The sequence below is a fragment of the Osmia bicornis genome, chromosome 16 (genome assembly GCF_907164935.1).
Source record: "Osmia bicornis bicornis chromosome 16, iOsmBic2.1, whole genome shotgun sequence".
NCBI lineage: Eukaryota > Metazoa > Arthropoda > Insecta > Hymenoptera > Megachilidae > Osmia > Osmia bicornis.
This window is the reverse complement of record NC_060231.1, coordinates 3018640-3046247: the sequence shown is the minus strand read 5'-3', so window position 1 is coordinate 3046247 and position 27608 is coordinate 3018640. Positions and strand designations below refer to the sequence as shown.

Sequence of the window (27608 nt, the reverse complement as noted above, 5' to 3'; positions counted from 1 at the left end):
ACTTGCGGTCATTTTTTACCCAGCTGGGAAAATAAAATGCGCAAAATGTATAAAACAGAGGACCCTATGGCGAAGTTGCCGAAAACCTGTCGAACCTAATTTGGCTGAAATTTCGCATATAGCTTCATTTTGGATAAAAACAATATTTGCGAGAAGGATTTTCGGCGACTCGAAATTTGGCGAAAAACGTTTTACCATTTTTATGTAGTTTCCTGCATTACCGACATCGCGTAGAATAAGATTACAACTTAGCTTTTTAGCAAGTGAAGTTAAGCTGATATAATTCATTTCCATATAAAAAATAGAAAACATGGAAAGGCCGACACATATCAACAATCTAAACAGAAGAAAATCGTAGAACGTCCTAAAGAAAGCTCAGTGTACCCCATCACCACCACTCCATAAAATATAGCATAACCTAACCTATTTGGTTTTTGAGGTACGTCGGTAATGTAAGAAATCGTCAAATTTTGAATCGCCAAAAATCCTTCTCGCAAACATTGTTTTTATGCAAAATGAAGCTATATGCAAAATTTCAGCCAAATCGGATTTGACAGATTTTTGGAAAATCAGCCGAGCCTATCCGTCCGGATGCTAACCGATCATCCTTGTTTGCAGAACGATTTCAACAAAAAATCAATGACATAAACGCAAAAAGCGTTTATTTCGTCGGCTTGGTATCACTGAATAGAACAGAGAATAATGGCAAGTTGCCGGATATTTGTGGGCGGCAACGTGACAAATATATATAATAAAGGCCGCGCTGTACCGCTCCGTATCACGATATTGATTTATAACGAGCCGATATCAGCACCGGTGTTTTTGATTTCCATGCACAACACGCGTGTTTACTGAAAATTTCGTATTTCAATATGGATATTGAAATTGAAACTCTCTGAAAACCCTACGTTTCCCTGCCATTTACAAAAATCTATACATTTTTCAATAGACTGATATTTCCTATGTTCCTATTGCTTTTAAATGTTTCTCATTATATAAAATAATAGCGCTGAATTTTCAAGCTTTCTATAAAATAAAATACTGATTTGATTTTAAGATTACCTTGCAATTAATATTACAATATAATACTATATAATTTCAAGAATGATGGGCGTTAGTAAATGATTGAAAGTTGAAGAAGAATTGGGTGAAGTTCCTTTTAGCACCCCCTTTCAATTGACTTTAAAATCCTCAGGCAAACTTCTCATCAGGGCCGGCCCTGGGCCTAGGCAGACTAGGTGGCCGCCTAGGACCCATAAGACGATTTTGCGTCTAAGAATTCAAGAAGAGTAATGTTTACTTTAATATTAATTAGTTATACAAGCTTTAATGTTAATTTTATAAATTTTATTTGAGGTACTTTTTTATGTCATATATATGTGAAGGGGCCCTTTTTCAGAGCTTGCCTCGGGCCCCCGGAATCACAGGGCCCTGGTTCTCATGAATAGTAGAGTAACGTTGGTAAGTCACGTGGCGCGGAAATTCTTGGTTCATGAAAAATTGCGGCCATTTTCATCGCCAATATCCAGTAAATCCTGTTAGGTGTTAGATTTAGGTTAGGTTAGGTTAGGTTCTTTTTGAAACTTTGTACTTATTTTTAGTTTTGAATCCAAAAAAAGGCTGAACTTTTCTTCAGGGGCCCAAAAATTATTGCCTTTTTTTTCATCTTCTTGAAGTATTTAACGAGTGGAATCTAAAAATCCAAGTTTTAAAGCGCGGAATCCACCAGTTCAGAAGTTATGCATGTGTAAAACTGAGCGTTTTTAGCGTATTTGACAAATCACTTCGACGCCATATTGACTTCTAGCCTGTTGGCCAACGAGCGGAGTCGCCGTCGGTAAGACAGAATCACATAAGTGGCGAGCTAAACCTGGTATACCTAAGGTTGGTTTCTTTTTTTTATAAACAATATCCTCTCGGATTTGATAGGAACTGATGGTACTCACACTCAACAAATGGAGTCCAACTGGCGGCCGGCAAAGGATTGGATGCGGAGAAGAATCAATATGGCGTCGAAATAACCTCTCAAATACGCTAAAAACGCTCAGTTCTACACACGCACAATTTCTGAATCGGTGAATTCCGCGCCTTAAAACTTGGATTTTTAGATTCTACTCGTTAAATACTTCAAAAAAATTTTTAAAAAAGGCAATAATTTTTGGGCCCCCAAAGAAAAGTTCAACTCAAAAAAAAATTTTTTTTCAAAAAAAAATTTCCGCACCTCCACATTAATGTTTTTCTGACTAACAACTCGTGAGAAGTTTGCCTGGTAATTTTTGAGTCAATTGGAGGGGGGTGCTAAAAGGAATTCTCACCGAAGAATCAATCAATTCCAATTGGAACGCTCTCGAAAGCCATCAATTCTGAACTTGATCCGATCCTTGTGATCAAAGGTCCTCGTGGTTCTCATGCAAAGCAGGGCTGTTACATATATACCAGCCGCGGCGTCGAGGGGCTGGCTCGCTCGCAGCTGCAACGAGCATGCATCCTGAAGAGGATAAGTACTCACTTTTCTGCGGCCGCAGCAGAGCATGGTTGCTGCACTGCAACCACGGCGAGCCGTCGACGAGAGTTGAGGCTGATGACAGACGTAGCTGAGTCGTGCGCCCCCTTCCCGCTGCAGCTGCACCACGCGCACCTGCAGCTGCACCTGCTCCCGCTCCCGCTGCCCTTGACCGACACCGACTCGACCACCGTACTTGATGCGCACGTGTTTTCGCCACTGCATGAGTTCGGTGCGTCATGCCCTCTTCCTGAAATTCATCCATCAATTAATATATTTGAAAGTCCGAATGATTCGGATAAAACTGAAAACTGAGTTAAATCAATTCTACAGGGAACTAATTGATCAATATAGATTCTATAGAATGTGTAGAATCTATTCAAATATTGTACAAAATAATTTTGGAATTTATTTCTTTTTTGAAGTGAGATTATTAATTATTTTTTTTTATTATGAAATGATTTAATTTATTTTTAATTGTAATTTAAATATTAACTAATGTACTTCTTCAGGTTGCACAATAGCGAACATGGTAAGTTTCCCTAGATAAAATTATTATGCAGGGGGCAAAAAGTGGTACGTTGCACCCTAGCGTAAACTTGCCGGTGTAGTACATTTTGTGTTAGCATAGCAGCTCATAGTCGCAAATTTTTGTTGAAGCTAAAGGATGCCAGGAGTTACCTCCTCCCGGAAACGAGGACAAAACGATCGATAACAGGAGAATCCAGCAGTGAACGTCCCTATAATCTTAACTAACACAGAACACATACTAGCCTCTTCTACTAGATAACAGGAAACTAACCTAAATGTCTCTAGATTTTCTTGATATTGATTCCCCTATACAGGGCTGGCCCCGAGATTTCGGGGCCATATATGACGTATATGACAAAATTTATAAAATTAACATTGAAGCTTGTGCAACTAATTTTGATTTGCATTTACATCGATTAATATTCAAGTAAACATTACTAGATGCAAAATCATCCTATGGGGACCCTGGACCTAGGGAGACCCAGGGCCGGCCCTGTCCCTATGCAAACTTCTAAAACAAAAATGAAGAAATTTGACGTGCTATTGGAATTAAACGACCCATCAAATGTGGAATGCTTGAAAAAATAGTTTGAAGATCTTTGGTCTGACCTAATATCTACATCTCCCAATAGTCAATACCTGGGCGTGTTAATTTATTAATGGAGATCCATCCGTTCGTCTCCCAAATGATCGAGTGATTTTAATTTGGCACGCGATACGTATATTCCCTGGCCTCATTCTACTCCTGTCCTCGTTTCTCCTGGCATTTTCTATTCTGTGCCCGTCGTTTCCTTCTTTTTTCTTCTCTACGAATAAAACCGAACCGCGGATACATCGGTTATCGAGGTATCCGCTGCTTCCCCGTACCACCAGTTTCATTGTAATGAATTTTTAATAACATAACTTAATATTTTGATTAAATCCACGCTCGTTAATTAATTGAGAAATTGTAATTACGACTTGAGTAACAATAAAATAGTATCAAAAATATAATACTCTGTCTATTATTTGTCTTCATCTTTGATAATAATTAAATGTTGGGAAGAGGCAACGGGATCACTGTGCGAATAATGGCTTTGACGATGCTTGGAACAAAATACTGGCAAGTTTCAAAGTTCTTAGAGCGGATAATCGATTACACGTGGTTGTTAGCAGTCACAGTTCAACCAGGGCCGCAAGAGTTATGCCAGGAATCTCATAGGCAACGTCCGTCACCGCTGAACGTCTTCAATTCAATTGGGTTACTATGCATACGACATTCTGTGTCAAGCTCGCGTTGGCTCATTAAGAATCAATGAAATCCTGAACCGCGTGGGGTTGTCGTGAGGCAGAACCTTGACCTCCCTTGACGGATCTTCCCCTAAAAAGGGGTTGGCCCCTCCTGCGCCGGGGATATTTGTTGGATAATCTCGTTTCGCTTCAACTTCTTTACACCAATTAATGCAACGACCCACTTTTCCTGGATCATCCGAATCCTCCATCAAATACTCGTAACAATTACTCCCTCTGTCCCATAATAATAGTAGCAGTTGATGAATTTCATTTGTCCCGTAATAATAGTAGCAAAAGAAAATAAATATAAAACTAGATTCCATTAAACAATAAATTAAAAATATTACTCCTAATTTTTATTTTGAGTGTTCAAAATAGTTTCTGGATTTTTCAATAATTTCGTTATTGTATTTTAAACTCGTAGGTAGGCAGGGCCGGCCATGAAATTTCGGGCGAGGCGAGCTTCGGAAAAGGGCCCCTTAACATATATCACGTGAATGACAAAGTTTATAAAATTAACATTAAAGCTTGTATAACTAATTTAGATTTGCATTTATATCGATTAATATTCAAGTAAACATTCTTAGACGCAAAATCGTCTTAAGGGGTCCTTGGACCTTGGGGGGCCCTAGGCGACCGTCTAGTCTGCCTAGGCCCAGGGCCGGCCTTAAATACTGGAGAATCGCAACTCGATCTTTGCTTGAAAACTAATTTTTTCATCTTACTTTTACAATAGGTTAATATTCAATTGAAATAAAACAATTAATTTCGATCAGCGGATGAAATTAGAAAAATAATTATAATTCGTAATAATTAGGAAACAGGGCCGGCATTGGGCCTAGGCAGACTAGGCGGCCGCCTATAAGACAATTTTGCATCTAAGAATGCAAGAAATTAGTTATACAAGCTTTGATATTAATTTTATAAATTTTATTTCAGGTACTTTTTTTTATGTCATATATGTAAAAGGGCCCTTTTTCGGACCCCGAAATCTCAGGGCCGACCCTGTCATGAATTTTGCGCTACAACATAACTTACAGCTGCATTCGTCAATAATTCCCATTTAAATATTCACTTGCTACTATTATTATGGGACAGAGGGAGTATTATCAAAAAAAAGAAAGAATAGTTACATCAAAATGAATCCTCTTAAAATTGTAATTATAATTATTGATTTTTTTATAAATTGTTATTTTACTTTTCTCAGAGTCAATGGTTTTAACATTTAAATTTCCAACCCAATCATGTAACAAGTTGCATCTGCAGTCGCATAATCGATGCAGAAACGCATATTCGAGGCACGCACACAGTGCTCGACACAGGTATACCAGTATACTGGTGTAAATTCGTTTCACACTGAAATACCGTGTTGCATTGCAAAGAAGAAACGATCGTGTTCAGAAAGTATAGACACATGCAGGTAATTCGTATTTCCAGAGTAATCTGCTAGCGAGGCAATTCTCTGGGCAAACTTGGAAGTGCTCGTGAGACTACGCACACAGAAGAAACGATGAAAGTGAGAGACATTGTTGATCGGTACCTTCTAAAAATCATTTCTCGTGCGAAGGGCCGACGGGTCCCTGCTCGAGCTGATCTCGATGGCTTCTCTCATTCTGGTTCACGGATCACCCTCTCCCCACTCTCCTGAAACACAAGAAAAATCATTTCTATAATTACTACATTCCTATCATTTTAAATACAAACTTAGATAACATTCGGACTCAAAAGATTCTTATTAACAAAAACTTTGAGATTTTGAAAATTTATTGTATATATAAATAAAATTTAGTAAGGTTATTACAATATAATTAAGATTGGCTTGTATTTTACTGGTCAGTACTGCCTTCCATATTGACCATTCGCTATTTACGAATTTAACCTAACCTAACCTAACCGTAGGTTAATACAATACTGACCGGAAGTTGATTTATATACTGATCGAAAATGGATTTAAATACAATTAATTTGTTGCCATTAAGATTCCATTATAAATACTTTCATTGAAATCGAATAGCAAGCAGGGCCGGCCCTGAGTCTAGGCAGACTAGGCGGCCGCCTAGGGCCCCCCAAGGTCCGGGGCCCCCATAAGACGATTTTGTGTTTAACAATAAGAATGCAAGAAGAGTAATATTTACTTGAATATTAATTAATTATACAAGCTTTAATGTTAATTTTATAAATTTTATTTGAGGTACTTTTTTTTATGTCATATATGTGAAGGGGCTCGCCTTGGACCCTCGAAATCTCAGGGCCGTGATGGCAAGAGACTTTTATAGAAATTGAAGATAGCAATATTTTTTTCAAGAAACTTATTTCTAGGGCTATCAGACATTTACGTTCCCGTAAGACAGGTCACATCGATGAATTTTAAAGCTTCCCGGTGAAAACTCGAACACTCGCGTAAGCGTTTGGGTTCGACGGGCAAACGGGCAATAAAGCTTCCCAGCCATCTCCTGGGGAAACGTCAGCGTTTAAGCAAAGGAGTTTTCAATATTAGATAAACTCGAGCCTCCTATCCTTCTGATATCCTACCATTTGTCTCGCTCTCTTTTCCAATAAACAGCATGTTACATGATAGAATCTCTTGGAACCAGGGCCGGCTCTGGACCTACGCCGACTAGGCGGGCGCCTAGGGCCCCCCAAGGTCCAGGGTCCCCATAAGACCGGTAAGTAATGTTTACTTGAATATTAATCTAAATTATTTATACAAGCTTTAATGTTAATTTTATAAATTTTATTTGAGCTACTTTTTTTTATGTTCTCGAAATCTCAGGTCCGGCCCTGCTTGAAACAAGTAACTCTCAAGTATTCTGAACGTTATACAGAATATTATAAAAAATATCTGAGGAGATAAATTTGGTATTTTTTAACATATTATCATAATGCAAAATTCTAACGTTAAAAGGGTTAGAAATGAAAAAATTAACAATAAAATCTCTCAAAGCATCGTTGTATCTCACAAACGAGATTATTCGACTAGGCGACTTCCCATAAGCATACAAAACGCAAAAGAAGAAATCACCTGTGTCCGTGTCACAATAAAAGCCGACAGGTTTTCCACACTCACGGCATAATTGACAGGGAAAAAAAAACGGAAAAAGAAATGATAAAAAGTTGTCCACGAGGAGGCACAGGCGCGCGAGCACGCGAGATTGACTGCACAAGCTCACGCCAAGCGTAACTTAACAACAACGTCGTACACGCCACTTAACGCTCAACATCGCGCGACGATTTTTCCTTCTTCTCTCGCTATAGAGCGGATGAGACGCGACTACTTTCACGGGGGTCACGCGGTCTCAAACTGCGCGAGGACGTGTATGGCGTCGTTCAAATAAAAGGGGGGAATAGACTACTGCGCAAAATCTTTGTCGTAAAGGGCGGTTCGATCGTCGTTTCGGTCCATGTGACATCTATCACTTTCTTTTTCAGATCATCAAAGAATTAATCAGCTAGTTTCTTAGTCCGAAGATTATCCCCTTGCAAGAATCTCATTTGTCTTGGTCAAAACGAAGAGAAGATTAGTATAATGAAACTTTCTGATAATTTAGGTTCAAAAAAAAATATACTGATCGAATTGAGTAACCTCCTCCTTCTTCGTAGTCGATTAATAATAATAGTTGCTATTTAACTGAATCATATAATTGAAAATTAATAATGCAATTTAGGTTCAAAAAAAAATATACTGATCGAATTGAGTAACCTCCTTCTTCAAAGTCGGTTAAAAATAATTGTTGCTACTTACTTGAATCATATAATTGAAAATTGATAATGCAATTTAGGTTAAAAAAAAATATACTGATCGAATTGAGTAACCTCCTTCTTCTTCGAAGTCGATTAAAAATAATTGTTGCTACTTACTTGAATCATATAATTGAAAATTAATAATGCAATTTAGGTTCAAAAAAAATATACTGATCGAATTGAGTAACCTCCTTCTTCAAAGTCGGTTAAAAATAATTGTTGCTACTTACTTGAATCATATAATTGAAAATTAATAATGCAATTTAGGTTCAAAAAAAAATATACTGATCGAATTGAGTAACCTCCTTCTTCAAAGTCGGTTAAAAATAATTGTTGCTACTTACTTGAATCATATAATTGAAAATTAATAATGCAATTTAGGTTCAAAAAAAAATATACTGATCGAATTGAGTAACCTCCTTCTTCTTCGAAGTCGATTAAAAATAATTGTTGCTACTTACTTGAATCATATAATTGAAAATTAATAATGCAATTTAGGTTCAAAAAAAAATATACTGATCGAATTGAGTAACCTCCTTCTTCAAAGTCGGTTAAAAATAATTGTTGCTACTTACTTGAATCATATAATTGAAAATTAATAATGCAATTTAGGTTCCAAAAAAAATATACTGATCGAATTGAGTAACCTCCTTCTTCTTCGAAGTCGATTAAAAATAATTGTTGCTACTTACTTGAATCATATAATTGAAAATTGATAATGCAATTTAGGTTAAAAAAAAAATATACTGATCGAATTGAGTAACCTCCTTCTTCGAAGTCGATTAAAAATAATTGTTGCTACTTGAATCATATAAATGAAAATTAATAATGCACTGTTACCCAATATTGGGCAATTAATTTACCAATGAAGAATCTCAATCACTATCAATAATTTAATAGAATGTAACCCTCAAAATTTTCATAAATCAGTAAAAAATAATTCTACAGACAAAAGCTGAAATCTCAAAAGGAGATAAGAATCTTGGCTTGAAACAGTTCACCAGAGTCATAGATACTTGATACAATAGGGTGAAAAGAATCAACGAGATTTGCCACGTCGGCATTCAACTGGTTCCTGAAACATCATTGTCCAATTCCGCTTTCCGTTTCACGTTCTATCGATCACGAAGACACAAGAAGAGACGATGAAGAAATATAAAACAACCTTCATAAAGGAAAGCGGAAAGAAACGACTGCCTTCAAGCTGAATGACGACAATCTACGTACATCTTGATTCTGATCTAACGAAGTCAAGAACTTACGCGGCTACTTTATTCATTTTTTTTTTTCTAGAGAAATAAAGCGGGGGGGACACACCGGTTGCTTTAACGATATCATTATCTTCAAAGAAAGTTACAGAAGGTGGAAAGTAAAGCTATTTATACGCCTCTCTGCTTTTCGCCCTAGGGGTGTCGTTATTCTAATTATGGATTTCTCTCGTGTAAAGCGAGTTACGAGTAATTTTATCGAAGAAAAAGAAAGAAATAATCGATCCGAAGAAAGATACAACTGAAAAATTGAAGAGAAACCGAGACAATGAACTTTACGGTTCCATGTAAATCATGCGGGGAGGATAAAAGAAACTGTTGGCAGTTAAAAAATAAATATCAAAAAGAGATCTGTAAGGTGGCAATAAACTTAGGAGAAGCAGGGCGCAATTTCGGATTGCACGACAGCGTAACCGGGCTTCGATCGATAAGGGATAGGTTTAAGGGCGAACGTCTGGATTAAACACGGCGATCGTAAACCTCTCTTCTCCTGATACCGTAGTACGTTTCTCTAACGTTTGCCGGGCGACACCTGTCAGTGGAGGTAGACTCGTGACAGGAAGACAGCGTGCACGGGTCTAAAACATGGAATAAAACAAAAGGCAGAAAGAGGAGAAAATAAAAGAACGGTTTTTAAATGCATTTGAAAAAGTATATAACAGAGAGGAAAGAAAATAAAGAAACTGGGTATATGAATCGAGTGAAAGAAACATTGTGAAGAGGGTGAAAAGGGAGAAAGTAGAATAAAAAAGAAAAAGAAGACGAAGCACGATTTCGTGGTGGCGTGCCAGAGCCGATGGTCCCGGACCGGCCGATCGATATACCCTTTTTCGAGAGTGCCTTCAACCGACCCTCCCTCGGCATGCTGCCACATACCGCCTTCGTTCCTCTCTTCTCACGAGGAATACGCGGCGGCTACACGCGCCGCGCGAAAGCTTAGCCGTACGAACGTATCCAAGGGTATGCTGCCCCTTTAGACGTACCTTTCACCGGCGAACGGACGGAGGCGGCCCAGTAGTCCCGGTGTAATCCGTTCCTCGCGTTGGCCGAGGTTGTCTCGTAGGATTTTTCAGCGGCCAAGAAGGAAGCGGCCACGGAGTCTTCCGGTTGCAGCTTTCTCACCTCACCGTATAACGCCACGCGGGAATCAATACGCGCGCCTGCCTCAAGCTTCTCCCTCTCTGTCCCGCACGCTCACTACTCCTCCGTCCTGTCTCTGTCTCTCCCGCGGTACCGCACTCCCACGGCCACTCTGTACGTCCCTATCCGTCGTAGTTCCAGTCTCTCCAGAGGCTGTGCCGCCTCGTGCACTTGGCCGAACGCGAGACACCAGATGAGCCCTGGTATCGGTACAAGGGGAGCCTCGGTAAACGATCCCTCAACGACTGGACCGAGCCAGCCACGACGTGACACGCGTCCCGGGGTACAACGTAACACGGTAACCGAGCATTCGCGTGACCACGGTGTGCAACGCACCGCGCCGCATAACCACGACTACCCGGAGCAGCCGGGCGGACATGTTGGTCGAGGGTAGTGCGCACACGCGCCCCCGCGGGCTCTTCTTTTCGCGTACTCGCCACGGCCCTCGGGCTCCTCCAGACGACGCTGAATCAATTTTTCTACCGGACCAAAGTCGATTTTTCCACTTCTTTTTCTCTCGCTATGGCTTTCGATGATTTCTTCGAACCGGGTACCGTTGCTGACACACCTGTCGATCAGTAGGTTTCGTTGGAAGTGATGATACTTTTCAGGGGAAGATTTATATATAGACTATTGTTACCTTTGAAAGCTCAATGAGTTTATTGATTCTAACCCTGTTTCAACTGGTTGAATATTTTTTTGGATCTCCTTTTTTAATTAATGCAACAGGTTATTTCAATTCATGAATGGATTTTTTATCGCCTCTCCTGGAATTAATATTGTCATATTTTATGGGAGATTCTTTAGCGAGGAACATGTTGCATCTTTCAGAAGTATTAATCAAATTATTAGAGCCACAATTTTAAGGTTTTTACATTGAACTATTTTTATAACATACCAAAAAATATCAATGAAAATAATTTCATAGCACATTTTATTTCTGGCCCATGCTTCTATCAAACGTTCAACCAATTTATGTTCCCACAAATTTTCAGGAGATTTTCCAGGCACTTTTTTCAACTTTAGAAGCATCATAAAAAAAATAACAAAAACTCTGTTTAACTCGTTTTGTATTTAGGAATTAATCATTTATGCGAGTGGCTCTAATAATATTAATTGCAAGAATACATTTGATTTAATTAATCATTTGATCACCCACTGTAAATATAAATTGCAAAATCATTTATTAGTAACCATGAGACTCCGTTGCCCGAAGAAATATATACCTCCGCATAGTTTCATTCCGTGGAAGAAAAAAGGTGCCGGTAACTCTTGGTGAAAACTAAAATATAGATTCGCCATGGAAAATTGATTCTGTGCCAGTGTGCGACGAGTCCTGGCTCCTTCTGCTCGTTCTCAGGCTGTCGAACCCTCGCACGCAGACGTCGAAATTTTTCTCCTCCGCTTTCCTCTCCTCGTCGCGTCGACGACAGTGACAGAGGAGCGTATGCACCGAGCTACCTCGGTTTCAACAGCTCCAACGAGTTGTATTAAATTTCTTGCCTCGCGGTAAATAGCCTTCCATAGGAAACAATGCTTATTGCCCATGGGGCTTCCTTTTTTTTAAATCCTTTCTCCTTGCATTCCTGAAGATACCAGACACCAGTAAAATTTCTTCAAAGTTTTTCAGCTTCCAATCTTGCAACCTGAAAGAAATCAACTATTTTAATATACCGCTTTTGAAATAGAAAGAATATTGGCTAGGTACTTTTGTCCCAAAGAAACAAAAATGCTTCCCTTCGTTTAAAGTACCTCGCTCGAACGGTAATTTGCATGTTCGGGATTGTTGGAGTTCGAATTCCAGTGACCCAGGTTCGAGCCGGTGGATCCTGTTTCGCGTACAGATTTTCCAGCGTTGAAACTGATACACTCTAGCTGAAAGACAAGTAACTTTCATCGATCTTGTTCGGCGATCCCATCATCCCCCCCTCGACTGGAGGGAATCCTCTCTCGTTTTTGCGTTTAATTGCTCGTCACGAGGCTCGAGCCTCCGAGCCCGAATAAATTTCGAAGCTGTTCAAGGGAAATTTTATCGAACGTCTGGAAAAAAAAAAAATTTTCAATTACAAAATATTGTGATATTTTACGTACAATTAATTCTATCGTTGTAATAATATTTGCTTCTCTAGAAAAATTTTCAAGTGGATACCTAAATGCAAAGTTATTCCCGTCGAAGTATCGTTATCCAATTTCCTCGAGTTTTCAAGATTCAATCAGTAGCAGCGTTTGAGACGGAATTACTGCATCGATAAATTGTGTAGGAGGACTCTTCCTGACTGGTTCGTTCCGTTGGGACAATTTCTCAACGGTCAGGGTCGGCTATTATGGTTTTCTCCCCGAAAGCACGTGCAGTAATCACCGTATTTTACGAGGTGCCGGTGAAGCACCGAGTATTAGGTCGATACAGCAGACCTGGCCGCGACGGCCGCTTCTGAGACACGCTGATTGCGGGCTGCGTCGCTAATTTTTTTTTTCTCTCTCTCTCCCTCGGGTGAAAGATCGCAATCAGCTGGCAATTGTCGTACAACCGTTGCACCCGGAGACTGCATTGCACCCTGGATTGTATGTTAAAGAGGAACTCCAGGGAAGTACCGTCTGCCACGAGTAGAGCCTGCCTTGCCACGCATCTTCCCTCAAAACTTTCTGAAATAGAAAAAAATATGAAAAACTTGCAGAGATTATAATATGTAATTTTTATGAACTTAACCCTTTAACTGGGGGTGTGGTTTGTAAACCACATGTTAATTTTTGCTAATATCAAATAGGGCCTGTGGCTTCTATAGCACTAAAATAAAAATAAAATAAATACAATAAAAAAAATCTTTTAAAATAGAATATCAAATAGGGCCTGTGGCTTCTATAGCACTAAAATAAAAATAAAATAAATACAATAAAAAAAATCTTTTAAAATAGAATATCACTTCAGTAATATAATTTATAGAATGTAATCGGCTGTGCTAAAAGTATCCACAGTTAAAGGGTTAAAATGATTCTTTGCAGAAGTGTATGGAAGTCTGATCAAAATAAAGATTCAGGGAAGAATCCAATTTCTCGCGAGTTCTCGTTCGATCAACGTCGACGATTCGTTTCTTTTTTTCAATTAATTCTTAAGCACGCCAGAAGAGAGTAATTCTCGTAACGGTTGGCATCTTATCAAGTAAATTCATCCGAGTGATTGCGGGAGGGACCCGAGGAAATCCAAAAGTTAAGTCACTCTCCCCGTTGTCATTCCCATCGAGCCTAAACGTCCTACTTCCGGTTCGGCTATTCTGGCCTGGATCGATTGGAGAGACCGCCTCGTGTCAAAAACACTCGGCAGAAAGACGTCGCTCGTCGATTCCGACGACTAGCGGGCAGATTTGCTCATAAATTTTAGGATGGTCTCTAGCTGCCATTCGAACTTGGACGATTCTCTAGCATCATACTGTTCCTCGGCTTGTAAACAAGCTCGGTTGCCTCCGAATAGATTTCTTCATTATCCAACAGTGAAAGTGAACCGATTCGACAAGCAAGAATCACTGACAACCAGCATCTAAAAATATAAAACTAAATCAGTCTTGTGTTTCATTATACCTTCTGTATATTTAAATTTAATATATCATACCTTCTATGATATATTTAACTTTATGAACCTACATGAAATGATTTAATCATTTTTTCATGATGACTGGATACTGATTTAGAGATGCAGTGGATACCTCAAGTAGTACAACCTGCGAATACCGCGACCTAGGGGAACAGATCACTCATTACCAGTACATCTGATTTTTGCATGATCATGCTAAATTAGACTGTGAATGCAACCTCAAATCAAGAACCAGAGTGACCCATGAAATTTAAAAAAAAAACCTCATATACATACAATAATTTATAAATTTCATTAACACTAGATTGCTACATATATAGAAAAACTTAAATAATTTTTTTTTTTTGAACATATGTTGGTTTTCAATAGAATTATGAAATGTATATAAATACTAATTCCTTCCCCCCCGCTCCTTAGTTCCAAAAATCCATATGTGCTATACCTAGTCCGGCAATCTAGCGTTAAGCTTTACAATTTCAATATTTCAATAATTAATGATTAACAGGGAGAGTGAACTCGGTTAATGCACGGATTTGGGTTAATCTGTCTGGTTAACGCAACAGAGAATCGCAAGGACTTAATAATTCCCGATGGTACGCCGGCCCTGCCACTCGACCTGGAGTACGATGCTGTGATTGGACGGCATTTGAATGAATGCCATCCGGCATTCACACCTTTTTTCCAGCCCCTTCCTTTCAGCCGCGACCCCGTCCACTGTGAAATCCCCGATGTACTCGACGGTTACGGTAGTTGACACGCGAGCAGCGTGAGCGTGTGCTCGCGTGTACGCCTCAACGTCACGCACACGAGCGGGCAGGGCCGTATCAGCACCTTCGCTTTAAACGCATTAATAGTACCAGTGTATCATCTGTTTACTGATTCATATAAATAATTATTTCATATAGATAATTATTTCTATTATTATTATTATTATTTATCTAACATAATACCGATTTAATCATTTTAACAGATGATCCTCTGTACTTTGAATACAGTGAACCGTTTCTAAGATTAACTTTTAATGTAAATGGAAAAGAGTTACTTGAAGGAAGGGAATCCTTTGCTTGAAGATACGCAGATCTCAACAGAGAGAGGTTTTATCGGATAAATTTCAACGGATTCAAAGGTTCCTCTTTAATCCCGGCTATTCCTCGATAGTCCAAGAATAATATCGATTATTTATTACGATACAGAGGTTTCACCCTCCAAAGGTATTTCCACGAAAGCCTACTCCCCCCCTTACGTCGCGCTCGCTCTCTCTACCCGGGACAGATTTGCATCGTCGAAAATTAATCGTTGTCGGCCTGGAAAAGTGTGTCAAACGTCTGAACCGATCGATTATTACGCTCGTGTCGTACGTCCTGCCGATTGGTTCGTATTATCGTCGCTCTGGCGATTCGAACCCCTACCAGTGACAATCAGGAGACAACGTTACAATGTTCAAAATTGGAAGTTATTAAAACATGTCCAAAGCCTCTATCTTTATAAGCGTTAAACTTCTGAATTATTAAAAAATTTGCAAAGATCATAGCTGTGACTGCACTCTAAGGCTTATGAAATTTCAAATTGCGCGTACAAAGCTCGTCGAAACTTTAAAGTCCCTAAAATTCATCGAGTCTCTGCAACCTTTTACGTAACTTTCAACTTTGTACACAATTAAATTGTTGGGAAATTCGCGGCATTAAGGACAGAACGTTCGCCGGTAACTTTGCAACAATTTACAATTCAAGTGAAAACGTTCAGACCGCTGGGAAGGTCGAGGGATTAAGAGTTGAATGATCGTTGGTAACCCTTTCGTAAAGGGGGCCTAAGTTGATACATCACTGGTACGCATACGTCGATCCAGGAGAGCGTGCAGCTTACATACGAATAACGACGGCGTCGTCGCCGTCGACGACGCCGTCGACGAGGACGAGGACGACCGAGGACGCATTACACCCCCACCATCACGTACTACGAAATACTACGTTCTGTGATGCGGTGCAATTAAGCCGGCAACCCCTCACCCTCCACGTCCTAGGTCGTCCTCGCCCCCCTCCAGTAGACTTCGGACCAGCAGGGGCGCAAGTCCGTCTCTTCTTTTACAGCCCCTACCCGCTACTGCCGTTTATCCATTCGTTCATTCATCAGAACACACTTCTTTAACCGGCTCTCGTCGCTTGAACAACGTATAACCGTGGAGAGAGGAATGCAGTTGCTTTGTATGAAACTTCTTGCACAGTCTTGACTCCATAATTTTTCTTCGAATGGACTGGAAGTTAAGTGAAACATAGACCGGTTTGAATAATTGCCTTAAATTAAATTTGTGTATATAAGTAGATTGATAAGATTCAATGGATGGTTACCTTTGGTTAAGTATTACTTCTATTGATCAATACGATTGCTTTATTAAAATAAATATTAATTACTGGTACAGGTACTCCATGTTCTTCTTATTGTCAGTTAAGGTTATCACGTGGATTAGAGATGAATACCTGCAATAAATATAAAGTAACTAGATCTGATTTTTTTTTTACTGAATGAAATTGCAATTTATCATTTTTTTCCTTTTTTTATTACAAGAGCATTATCAAAAACGAATTATCATTAACGGAAAAGTTTCGTTAGTTAAAATTTGAATCTTCGATTATCGAGAATCTTCGATTGTATTCGATAGTGACCGTTAACAATGAATTGTACATGTATAATATATAGTTTACAAATGTATTAATAAATAATTTAATTACTTACATAAATGAATGATTTTAGATGTTTCCACGCTTCAATTATGATAATAGTTTCATAGAGACGAAATTAGCCGTTTCACAAAATACGACGCAATACGGGGGGGAGAACACCATCGAACATTCCTAACCTAATAAAGCCTTAAAGTACCTATCAATTTCTAACAACTCGTGTTAAATATTCCTTTGAAACCTATCATTCCATTAAATAATAGTAATAAGTAATATAAATATTAAACTACAAATAATTGTGATTTATGTTTGGAAGTTCTTCACCTTTGAAGAAGCCAATGTCGAGGCACTGTTTTTTATTCTTTATAACAATTTAAATTTTGATGTCTACATTTCACACGATCTTTCAACAAAATTTTACCGTTCTACCATAATTTCGAAGATTCCAGAAGATTCCTTTTCTTCAGCTTCATCTCCAAGATGTCACACGTGACCGTGACAGTTTTAAACGGTTTCAAAAATCGCGCCATGATTCCTTGCAAACTTCTGATCCTTCAGGTGGCGCCATCTTTCGAACGATCCCATGAATAATGATTTGACGGCTTCACCTTTATCCATGCACGTGTGTCTGCGTGTTGCACGGATCGTTCGATTTTTGGCGCACAATTAGGTAATTTCTGGAAGTTATTTTAAGATCGATCCTCGAAGAAAGTACAGAGAAAACGAAGGATTGAATGACATACAATATCGCTTAATTTTAACGTGAGTCAGTAGTTGAAAAGTGATCGTAATTTCTTTTGTCTCAGCTGGAGGTGTTCCGTTTTCATTATTTCGATTATCTACCTTTCTCCTTTATCTTTCAGTTTTTTATTTTTATTCTGCGAGCACAGCTCGTATTCCTGTCATTATCAGACTATTGCTTATCAATGGAAAATTTTTAATAACCGTAACGAAAATCTGTCTACCTTGTTCTTTCTCTCTCTGTCTTCGTCTTCCTTTTTCCATCGCCCTACTTTGTCTCCCTCTTTCTGTCCATCTATCTCAACCTAGTGGTTGGCTCGTGTAAAAAGCCATTTACGGCGACAGAGATTTATTGAATTTTCGAATTTGACGTTCCGTTGGATTTAGATTTCCTTTAGAACACACGTGCCATCGAACGCCTAACCTACAGCTTACGTAACGCAGATTCCCGGCTGCTATATTTGAAGGTGAAGGAAAACTACGCTATATGTGTGCAATGAAATTTCAGACAAATAATGCCGTCCGACGCGAAAAAGAAACAACAGCAAAAGAAAAAGGAGGCGGCGAAGGCCAGACAGTCTGGAAAGAAACCGGCTCAAACACCTCAGACAAAAGGCGCAGAAAATGGTAAAGAGGGCAGTCCCGGTGTCGGAGTCATTCAAAATGGAACCAATGGAACTCCGATCAGTGCAGAAGGTGAAACTATATATCGCTTTCAAAGCTGTAAAAATACAATATTGAAAAATTAATCTGACACAATGGTCTTTCTTCGTTGCAGAGGCTTTATGTTTAAAATTGGAAGCAGATGCCAGACTCAATGCAGAAGCACGTTCGTGTACTGGATCATTGGCTTCCCATCCGCGTAGTAGGGACATAAAGATATCTAATTTTTCTATCACTTTCCACGGCTGTGAATTGCTGCAGGACACTATGTTAGAATTAAATTGTGGTAGACGTTACGGTTTACTCGGGCTCAATGGTTCTGGAAAGTCTACTTTGTTGTCCGTACTTGGAAATCGAGAAGTTCCTATCCCTGATCAAATTGACATATTTCATTTGACCAGGGAAATGCCTGCTAGCAATAAAACAGCTTTAGAGTGCGTGATGGAGGTCGACGAGGAGCGTATTCGGTTAGAGAAACTTGCTGAGGAACTGGTGGAGTGCGAGGAGGAAGATGCTCAAGTGTGTATTTGTTTATACAGTTTTGTATATTCTACCGCAGTAATTGTTGTACATAAAAATGTTTGTTTAAATAGGAACAACTTATGGATGTTTACGAAAGGTTAGAAGATATGACTGCTGACACTGCTGAAGCTCGTGCTGCTCATATTTTACACGGTCTGGGCTTCACTGCAAAAATGCAAAAAACTGCTACTAAAGACTTTTCTGGAGGCTGGCGAATGAGGATCGCTCTTGCTAGGTACGTAAGACCAGGAATCATCAATAAAATATTATAACAATTGTGGAGTAACGATGGTACTTCTTTACAGAGCTTTGTACGTAAAACCTCACCTATTATTACTTGACGAGCCTACCAATCATTTGGACCTTGATGCTTGCGTATGGTTGGAGGAAGAGTTGAAGACATACAAAAGAATTTTGGTCATCATTTCTCATTCGCAGGATTTCCTTAATGGCATTTGTACAAATATCATTCATGTGAATAAGAAACAGTTAAAATATTATAGCGGTAATTATGAAGCTTTCATCAAGACAAGGTGAGTTAGAAATAATCAAATTAAATTGCATAATTAACAGACTTAACATAAATTAACAGAATTAACATGAACGTTTATATGCTAGGATGGAATTACTGGAAAATCAAGCGAAACAATATAATTGGGAACAGGATCAAATCGCCCACATGAAAACTTACATTGCACGGTTCGGTCACGGTTCGGCGAAATTAGCCAGGCAAGCACAATCTAAGGAAAAGACTTTGGCAAAAATGGTAGCGCAAGGGCTTACAGAAAAGGTTGTCAACGACAAAGTACTGAACTTCTACTTTCCTTCTTGTGGAACTATTCCACCTCCTGTTATAATGGTTCAAAACGTTAGTTTTCGTTACAACGAAGATTCGCCTTGGATTTATAAAAACTTAGAATTCGGTATAGATTTAGACACCAGAATTGCATTGGTTGGTCCAAATGGTGCAGGGAAGAGTACTCTTTTGAAACTGCTATATGGAGATGTAAGTTTAACATGGTCTTTCAATTAATGCAAATAATAAAAGTATGTTAAATTACATCTGAATACATGATTACAGTTGGTTCCAACGAGCGGCATGATACGTAAGAACAGCCATTTACGAATTGGGAGATACCATCAGCATTTACATGAACTACTAGATTTAGATATGTCGCCTTTGGATTACATGATGAAGGCTTTTCCAGATGTTAAAGAACGCGAAGAGATGAGAAAGATCATTGGTCGTTATGGGCTAACGGGTCGTCAACAAGTATGGTCACTTAAATAATAATTGTTCACCCTTTCGCTGCCAGGCGAATTTTTGAACTGGCACCAGTGGGCCAGAAATTTGAAATTAAAAATTTTTAAATGGCAAATAACTGCGAAATGTATTAAAATAACAGTCCAATCTTGTCAATGGCACATTTTTTTTAGTGGTGGTCAACGGTGCTATGGAATCCCATGGGACCACACTTTTACTGTCAGACGTATTTTTGAACTTGCACCAGTGGGCCAGAAATTTGAAATTAAAAATTTTAAAATGGCAAATAACTGCGAAATGTATTAAAATAACAGTCCAATCTTGCCAATGGCACATTTTTTTTAGTGGTGGTCAATGGTGCTATAAAATCCCATGGGACCACACTTTTGCTGTCAGGCGAATTTTTGAACTTGCACCAGTGGGTCAGAAATTTCAAATTAAAAATTTTTAAATGACAAATAACTGCGAAATGTATTAAAATAACGGTACAATCTTGCCAATAGCACATTTTTCTTAGTGGTGGTCACCGGTGTCCCGTGGGACCACCGTGGCAGCGAAAGGGTTAATCTAGTTTCAGAGATTTCTAATACGCTAATTGTTGTTTCTTTAATATCAGGTATGTCCAATACGCCAGTTGTCCGATGGTCAACGTTGCAGAGTAGTATTTGCATGGCTTGCCTGGCAAGTACCACATTTGCTCCTTCTCGACGAACCTACGAATCATTTAGACATGGAAACAATCGATGCTTTAGCTGACGCAATTAATGATTTCGATGGTGGAATGGTACTCGTATCTCACGATTTCAGATTAATTAATCAGGTATGCAGTGATAAAAAAAAACATGAAAAAATTATGTTCATGCATGTTAATTCTTTCTTTATGCTTAGGTTGCAGAGGAAATTTGGGTATGTGAAAACGGTGCCGTCACAAAATGGAGCGGAAATATTTTAGATTACAAAGAACATCTTAAAAACAAAGTTCTCAACGACAACCAAAAAAGGCAAAAGGATTTACATAAAAGCAAATAATGTAAACAGTAATCCGCTGTGCTCCGTTTCATTTTCCTCTATATTATGGCAACTTATCTCTTCCCCCCCTTTTTTGGACATTTATTCGCAACTAGGCACTGAATTCGCGCTGCTGTGTAGCGTTGTCAGTGATCGAGAGTTTTTTAGTTAATTTATTTAAATGATACAGCAAGTTTTTCTGTGACAACTTACAGGATTTACTCATGGTGTATTTGCCATGTTAGGTATTCAACGTCAATAATGTACTGGAAGAAATATTAATTGGATGCATACACACACATATATACACACAAAAATACACACGTACACATAGATTATTACAGAGTATTAAAAAAATAAAACACGTTTAAATATTATGCAAAACACGAAAAGATACTCAATCTTTCTCTTAAAATTCAACTTTATTATAAATTCCTATTTATCTATAAATTAATTTGATTCTCGTAGATATAAAAAATATATGTGTATAAACAGTTATAAATACTTAATATAGTTGACAAATGACATGGTTCTCGAAATATAATTTTCATCTCAGGTATATATAAAAATACTCTGATATTTAGTATTAAAGGAAGACTAAAAGATCGCGTATATCCATATCACAAAATATCTCTGGTGTTCTTTATCGTGAAAATATTTGAATATATATACAAATATATCCTACAATATTTTTTAATACGTCACGAAAATAATGTATGCATTTTTGTAACAATTATGATTGCATAACATGTAAAACACTAAATATTGTCAGTAGAAAACGAAGTTGCACTGTTGGGTTTTGGACCTTCACGTAATAAAAAAAGAAAAGATACATAATACTATGTATACCTTTAATCTCGTACAGAGTTTTGAAGAAACCTAGTGTAAAGACCCAAAACCACGAAAAGGAGATTCAGCTACTTAAACAGGTGTCGAAGCTGGAACAGAGCAAGCAATCTCCTGTGCTAACGCAGCATTCCTCAGAATAGATAAATGGGAATCCATGTCGCTCAAAGCCTGATCGATGAATGCTAATTTTCTGGCATGACTTTTTGATACTCCATGTTTAGTAACTAACGCCAAATGTGTAACAGCTAATACTAACGCTGCTACTCTGGCTTCCAGAAGTCTGGCATCTAACGGTGGATATAAGCTTCTAACCACATCATCTACACGTGGTGGAATACGTCTAGCAACCTGAAATATGTAAGTCCGATAGCATTGCATAGAAGTCACATATAAAAATATTCGCTTACATCAACTATTTCCAACGGAACAGTATTACTGTTCACTGTTCCTGCAATAGCAGTCAGGCTCGAAGCCAATGCATGGCAAGATCTTAATACAGCGATACATAATGGAGCTAAGCCAGTTGCATCGTCGACCCATCTGCAGAATTGGTAAAATTAAGAAACTTTCAATCGTTGATTAAAACTTTTTCACAAGATATTATCAAACGTATTATACCTTTCAGCACCAGCCAGCCACTCGTCACTTTCCCACGCATCCAAGCCTAAACCAGAAAATTTCTCTCCTTCTAATAAATCTGAGCTCAAGTCTGGAGAATCTTTTTGATTCTAAATCAAGATCATAGAAATATTATTAACACGTGACACTGATACGCAGAAGAAGAATATTGAACTTACATAATAACATCGCTGCCTTTTACAAATTACAAGCAATACTAAAAATGCTCCAAGGAAAACAGCAGCAAGTGCACCAAGTGCTACAGCTACCACTGTTTCCATACCAATAGCACCAGCTGTGGTACCAGTATTGCTTATGGATACCGGTGAACTCATCATTTGAATGAGTTTGACAATTGAATAATTTTATTTAAATCAATCGTAGTATCCTCGTAAACAAATCATGAATGCTATTCAAAGTATTTCTTCTGTCTAATGTGTCAACAACAGTGTCGAGTTTCCCGGTGATAGTCGGTGGGAGGCGGAGACTGTCACGAATCTTAAGCTTCATTCATCAACCTATAATTCCTGTTTGCATCCTTTAGCTATACCATGATGTTATGTAATTCGAAGTTGATGCTAACAGGTGGTACGTTTTGTATTGTCCATTTATATTAAAGAAAAATTGTAATTGAAAAATTACTGAATGTATGTATCATACTTTATTACATATTCATTTTAATCTAAATTTAATATACATAAAATATTTACACGGTGTTAAATATGAATTAATATTTAATTTTGTAAATATTAATATCATGTAATTGTATTTTATTGCTTAGAATATTGAATGTAATGTATTACTTTATTGCAATAAATTGCAATAAACTATTTCATAAGTTCTATTTAATATGATACTGAATCATTTCTAGGACCTGCATATATTGATTAATATGTGAAGAATGATGAAATTTAAGGACATCTATGAATTTTTATTTAAAAAATAGATAACCAGGAAGCTGAAAACATGGAAAAAAATGATTTGTTCATCAGTCAGGTGTCAATTAAATGCATACCATTGCATGAACTTGGCAGCACTGTAGAGAAACGAAATAATTCAGTGCATTTCATAGTCATATGTTTTCTGTCGTGAAAGAGTTGCTGTCAAATTTGGTGTTATTCGTGAATATTCTATGAATGAATAAATACGATTCATCATGAACAGTTGTCATTTTAGCGACAACTTATTGTCTTCATAGTTCTGCATTTTTATTACTAACGTATCGAGAGGAACGTAACCTGTTTTTTTAAATCGCTAACAATTGATTCGTCAGCTTATTCAGGTTATTGTAAACCGTAAGAATTTTAACAAGAAATAGATAAAACACATTGCAAAAGTTAGTGAATCAAAACCTAAAATACCACGTGGTAAATGTCATTTTTTTCATGGTATTTCTGCACCACATTTAACCTGCAAGTATTACAGTAAAAACTGAGGATCAAAAGATTTCACTAAGGAAGTAGTGTGCTAAAGTATTACAAATACTTGCCAATTAGTTAAACACTCTGTAGTCAATATGAATAGAACAACAAATAGTGCGACGGCAAGACTTAAACAAGATTATTTGCGCCTTAAGAAAGACCCTGTGCCGTACGTTCTTGCAGAACCAGTACCGTCAAATATACTAGAATGGTATATATCGTTAGTATGTTCGTTTATTATTAACAGTGTTTTGACACTAATTAAGAATTGATAGTATTGAACATTATTTATTTTGCAGGCATTACGTAGTAAAAGGTCCAGAGAAAACCCCTTACGAAGGAGGATTTTATCACGGCAAACTTATATTTCCTGGAGAATTTCCATTCCAGCCTCCTAGCATTTACATGACTACTCCAAATGGCCGATTTAAAGTTAACACAAGACTATGTTTATCCATTTCTGATTTTCATCCTGACACGTGGAACCCAGCATGGAGCGTATCTACTATTCTCACAGGACTACTTAGTTTCATGGTAATTGTTAACGATCAATTGAAATTTGGTCAAAATTAATGGCTAACTTTGATTTCTTTTAATAATAGATAGAGAAAAGTCCCACCCTAGGAAGCATTAACACAACAGATTATGAAAAGAAACAACTAGCTGCGCAAAGTTTGGAGTATAATTTAAAGGATAAGATGTTCTGTGAACTCTTTCCAGAAACTGTTGAGGTACCAATAACTTTTTACATATGTATATTTTATTAGTATATCCACTGTAAAGTAACTATTGAAACATTCATATTTTATAGGTTATAAAAGCCGAACTAGAACACCGAAAAGAATTAGAAAAACAGGCGAGGCATCAGTCGACAGCATCCGAAGTTTCGTCCTTGATACGTGACCAATTACAAAGAGAACAAAGTCCTTTGCATAGTGCACTTACTAATCTCATTGTCATTATAGGCTTTGCAGCATTTGCTTATACAGTTAAATATGTATTAAGGAGCATTGCTATGGAATAAGTTACAAGTGAATACATAGGATTTGTCTCCATTATTTAGGTAAAATAAGTAAAACGAAAGTTGTGATAACAATGCGTGCAGATCTTGAGGAAAGGAATGAGAAACTTGATCGAGAGATAGACTTCTAGAGTTCAATATACCTGGTCGTCTGTTTACTGAATTTACGTCGTATTACCAAATCTCTTGATTTCAAATATGCCAGTATACTATGGGTGTTCGATAGATTTTTATATCAAAGTTACTTGTAAAATACATGTTGTATTATACTTGAAAATTTTAGACATTATAATCGCGAGACAAGGGTAACTCGAGGGTTTAGCGTTAGAAACGAAAAAATATCCATAAGTTTTTATCCGTTTCCGAGAGTTTAATGCTGTTGATTAATTCGAATCGGTTTGATTAACACCATTGGCTTTGAATCGAGTTCTGTTACGCGAATTTCCAAAGCGTAGTTCGTCAGTGAACTATATTTAGTAATTATTTGGTAAATTATAAAAGGGAGAGAGGGAGAGAGTGAAAGAGGTAGTATAATAAAAGAAGAAAAAAAAAATCGTAGGGGCTTCCCACCATAATGAATGAATTACCGGGCACCAAATAATCTCGTTACAACTTTCGTACTGGAATTTTGTCCTGACGATCAATGAAACAAAAAGTAATTGCACAAATGAAACAGTCGACGTTTGCCTCTGCGATGTGCCAATAAAACTAAAAGTCGGAGTTTCTAATTGAATCGGACTAAGCTTAATAGAGCATAGCTTGTATCACAAAATAAAGTATGCCGATCTTGTAAATACGTGTAGTAGGCTAGTAAGATACATGTAAAATCAATGGACACGGATTTATCTTATAAAACAGAAAAAGAAAATGGAAAAAAAAAATGAAAATCATTGTCAGTATTCATCGTTCAACTCATCTATGACCGCTGAAAAAACAATCTTAGGAAAATGTACTTAAAATCTTATTCTTCAGAATATAAAATGTGTACATAGTTTCAGTTGGTTTGAAAAATACTGAATATTTTGTTCGAGCTTCAAACTATAATTTTTAAATAATGATAGTCTAAGAAGGACATTTTTTTCCACTAGAACAGTTTAAAAGAAATTGCAGCTTGATTGTATCTACATTAACACGTTATATTATATTGTAATAATATATACCAATAATGCTGATGACAACGGAATCGAAATAGAATCAGTAAATTGACATTTATATCATAAAAAAGAAAATGAAAAACGGAATCAGTTTTATTTATAAATTAAACAATGTAATAACTTTTATATACAAATGAAGAACGCTTATTTTTGTCTTCATTTTTTTGCGGTCACCCATTTATCTTTCAAATATTTATAAAAGTATTCTTGAAATTTTTTTTACAGTGGTATACAGGGTAAGTCAATTAATGTTATAACGTTAAGTTACTAAAACGTGATGTTTGCAAGATTACATACGTGTAAAAAGATATTAAATATTTTAATGTGAACAATGATGAAATACTTTTAATTTCTAAGAGTCATAATTGCGTAACAAAATCATAATTCGCGCGTACAATTGTCCGTTAAAATTGCTGCGCGCACATGCGCAGTAGCGCCATCTACAATGGCGATACGTTTGAAAGCGACCGTTACTTTCTACCACATTTTTACAAATATGCTGCTATTTCTCCAAAGGTTAATCATTTTCTCTATTAAGTATTATATTTCTACTATCATTCTGACCATAAATTAGTTTGTTCTAATTAAAATTTAACACACATATTTGCAAGTAATTCTACCTTTATTCATCACTGGGTTTAACCATTCTATACAAAAGACATATGTATGTTTGTAAGTATATCTTTTATTTGTATATGTACGAATAAACTATTGTTATTTTATTATAATCATATGAATATAATTCCCTAATAATTGATAAAAAAAAAACATTGCGGTTTATGATCCGTAGTCTTAGATCCGTGACCAAAGATGTCGTCGCTGTGAAGAAAAGACCTGAAACTTATTTTTTTAATCTCCAAACTGTAAGTAACCGGATAACAAATATTTCTTACAAGTCTCATTTAGGACATACCAATGTTCATTTAATACATAAAATTTATTACATATAAACATTTAAAATTAAAATGTTAATTTGTAGTTGTGGAGTGTCGATAACAAGATTTTGTAGGAGTTTATCTTGCGTTTGGTATACGAAGTAAGTACTTTTTCATTTATTTGATACACGTAAGATCAAGATAAGTGCTTTATTTGAAGAGTGACGCTGTTAAAAAACTAATTCACAGTTTATCGATCAGAAACGAGAGCATTCGCAACGCAGTGGGCAGTTTACCGGGACGATAAACAGTTAGAATTTTCTTTGAATGCCCCGTTGTCCGAGTGCGCTCGGGAGGAAGGATACATCCTGTGAATGTGCCTTTAACTTTCTTACCGGCGCTGTGTTTATCTTGTTGCCGGACTCGGAGGCGCACACTGAAAATCAAGACGAGCAAAGACAAGATACTTTCAGTTAGAACAACAAACAATGTATACTTACCCAAACAATAGTTTTGTTAGCCAACAATTGAGCGTTTCAATAGATGATAGTTTGAATTTCAAACAATTGAAACTGAGCGTTCAATGTTAGGTAAAGAGCAGGGTAAAACAGAAATTTATTATTTTATTAATTTTCAAACCATACCAATTGTACTCCTTTTGATATTTATACAGAGTTAACTGCTGCATCTGCCATCTGTGGCTTCCTGTGAACCAACAGCACGGGGATCCAACTTAATCCACGAAAACATGCCGCA

At 37.4% G+C, this 27608-nt stretch overlaps 4 protein-coding genes and 1 long non-coding RNA gene across 23 annotated transcripts in view; 2 read left to right on the top strand and 3 right to left on the bottom strand.

Moving 5' to 3' along the window:
- LOC114877866 (rho GTPase-activating protein 100F) overlaps positions 1-13093 on the bottom strand; it is a 45161-nt gene extending 32068 nt beyond the window's left edge. For 14 of the 15 annotated variants that reach the window (XR_006830249.1, XR_006830253.1, XR_006830255.1 and 11 more), the window contains exons 1-7: positions 12815-13093; positions 12208-12495; positions 11682-12101; positions 11096-11222; positions 10299-11023; positions 5847-5950; positions 2510-2753 (exon numbers count right to left, since the gene is read on the bottom strand). Coding sequence is in view for 8 of the 15 variants with exons in the window: in XM_046289347.1 (XP_046145303.1) it covers positions 2510-2728 (219 nt within the window). In the remaining 7 variants the exon portion in view is untranslated. Of the gene's footprint in view, positions 1-2509; positions 2754-5846; positions 5951-7328; positions 7538-10298; positions 11024-11095; positions 11223-11681; positions 12102-12207; positions 12496-12814 lie in introns of those variants that run through there. The other variant, XM_046289348.1, reaches the window with a different exon arrangement.
- Positions 13094-13127: 34 nt separating this feature from the next.
- Positions 13128-17156, bottom strand: LOC123988563. Of its 3 annotated transcripts, XR_006830176.1 has the most exons (5): positions 17041-17156; positions 16772-16957; positions 16387-16515; positions 14060-16292; positions 13128-13987 (listed from the first exon to the last, which is right to left on the bottom strand). It is a non-coding gene; the product is annotated as an uncharacterized LOC123988563 (long non-coding RNA). The 3 variants fall into 3 exon arrangements; XR_006830174.1 differs by having other exon boundaries at positions 16772-17156; XR_006830175.1 differs by having other exon boundaries at positions 14092-16292; positions 16772-17156.
- A 147-nt stretch (positions 17157-17303) lies between these two features.
- LOC114877867 (ATP-binding cassette sub-family F member 2) lies at positions 17304-20947 on the top strand. Of its 2 annotated transcripts, none has more exons than XM_029190978.2 (9): positions 17304-17386; positions 17966-18153; positions 18236-18639; positions 18714-18877; positions 18948-19175; positions 19261-19648; positions 19724-19915; positions 20523-20726; positions 20795-20947. In XM_029190978.2, exons 2-9 carry the CDS (start codon positions 17973-17975, stop codon positions 20933-20935), a joined length of 1902 nt encoding a protein of 633 aa, XP_029046811.1. In that variant the 5' UTR covers positions 17304-17386; positions 17966-17972; the 3' UTR covers positions 20936-20947. The 2 variants fall into 2 exon arrangements, with proteins under 2 accessions (XP_029046811.1, XP_029046812.1); XM_029190979.2 differs by having other exon boundaries at positions 17353-17478.
- Positions 20948-21744: 797 nt separating this feature from the next.
- LOC114877869 (transmembrane protein 98-like) lies at positions 21745-22863 on the bottom strand. Its single transcript, XM_029190983.2, has 4 exons — positions 22561-22863; positions 22382-22491; positions 22171-22303; positions 21745-22111 (listed from the first exon to the last, which is right to left on the bottom strand). The coding sequence occupies exons 1-4, from the start codon at positions 22717-22719 to the stop codon at positions 21836-21838; spliced, it is 678 nt and encodes a 225-aa protein (XP_029046816.1). The 5' UTR covers positions 22720-22863; the 3' UTR covers positions 21745-21835.
- Positions 22864-22944: 81 nt separating this feature from the next.
- LOC114877868 (ubiquitin-conjugating enzyme E2 J2) lies at positions 22945-26124 on the top strand. Of its 2 annotated transcripts, none has more exons than XM_029190982.2 (5): positions 22945-23028; positions 23253-24013; positions 24102-24336; positions 24405-24533; positions 24614-26124. In XM_029190982.2, exons 2-5 carry the CDS (start codon positions 23898-23900, stop codon positions 24824-24826), a joined length of 693 nt encoding a protein of 230 aa, XP_029046815.1. In that variant the 5' UTR covers positions 22945-23028; positions 23253-23897; the 3' UTR covers positions 24827-26124. The 2 variants fall into 2 exon arrangements, with proteins under 2 accessions (XP_029046815.1, XP_029046814.1); XM_029190981.2 differs by having other exon boundaries at positions 23253-24022.
- The last annotated feature ends 1484 nt before the right edge of the window (positions 26125-27608 follow it).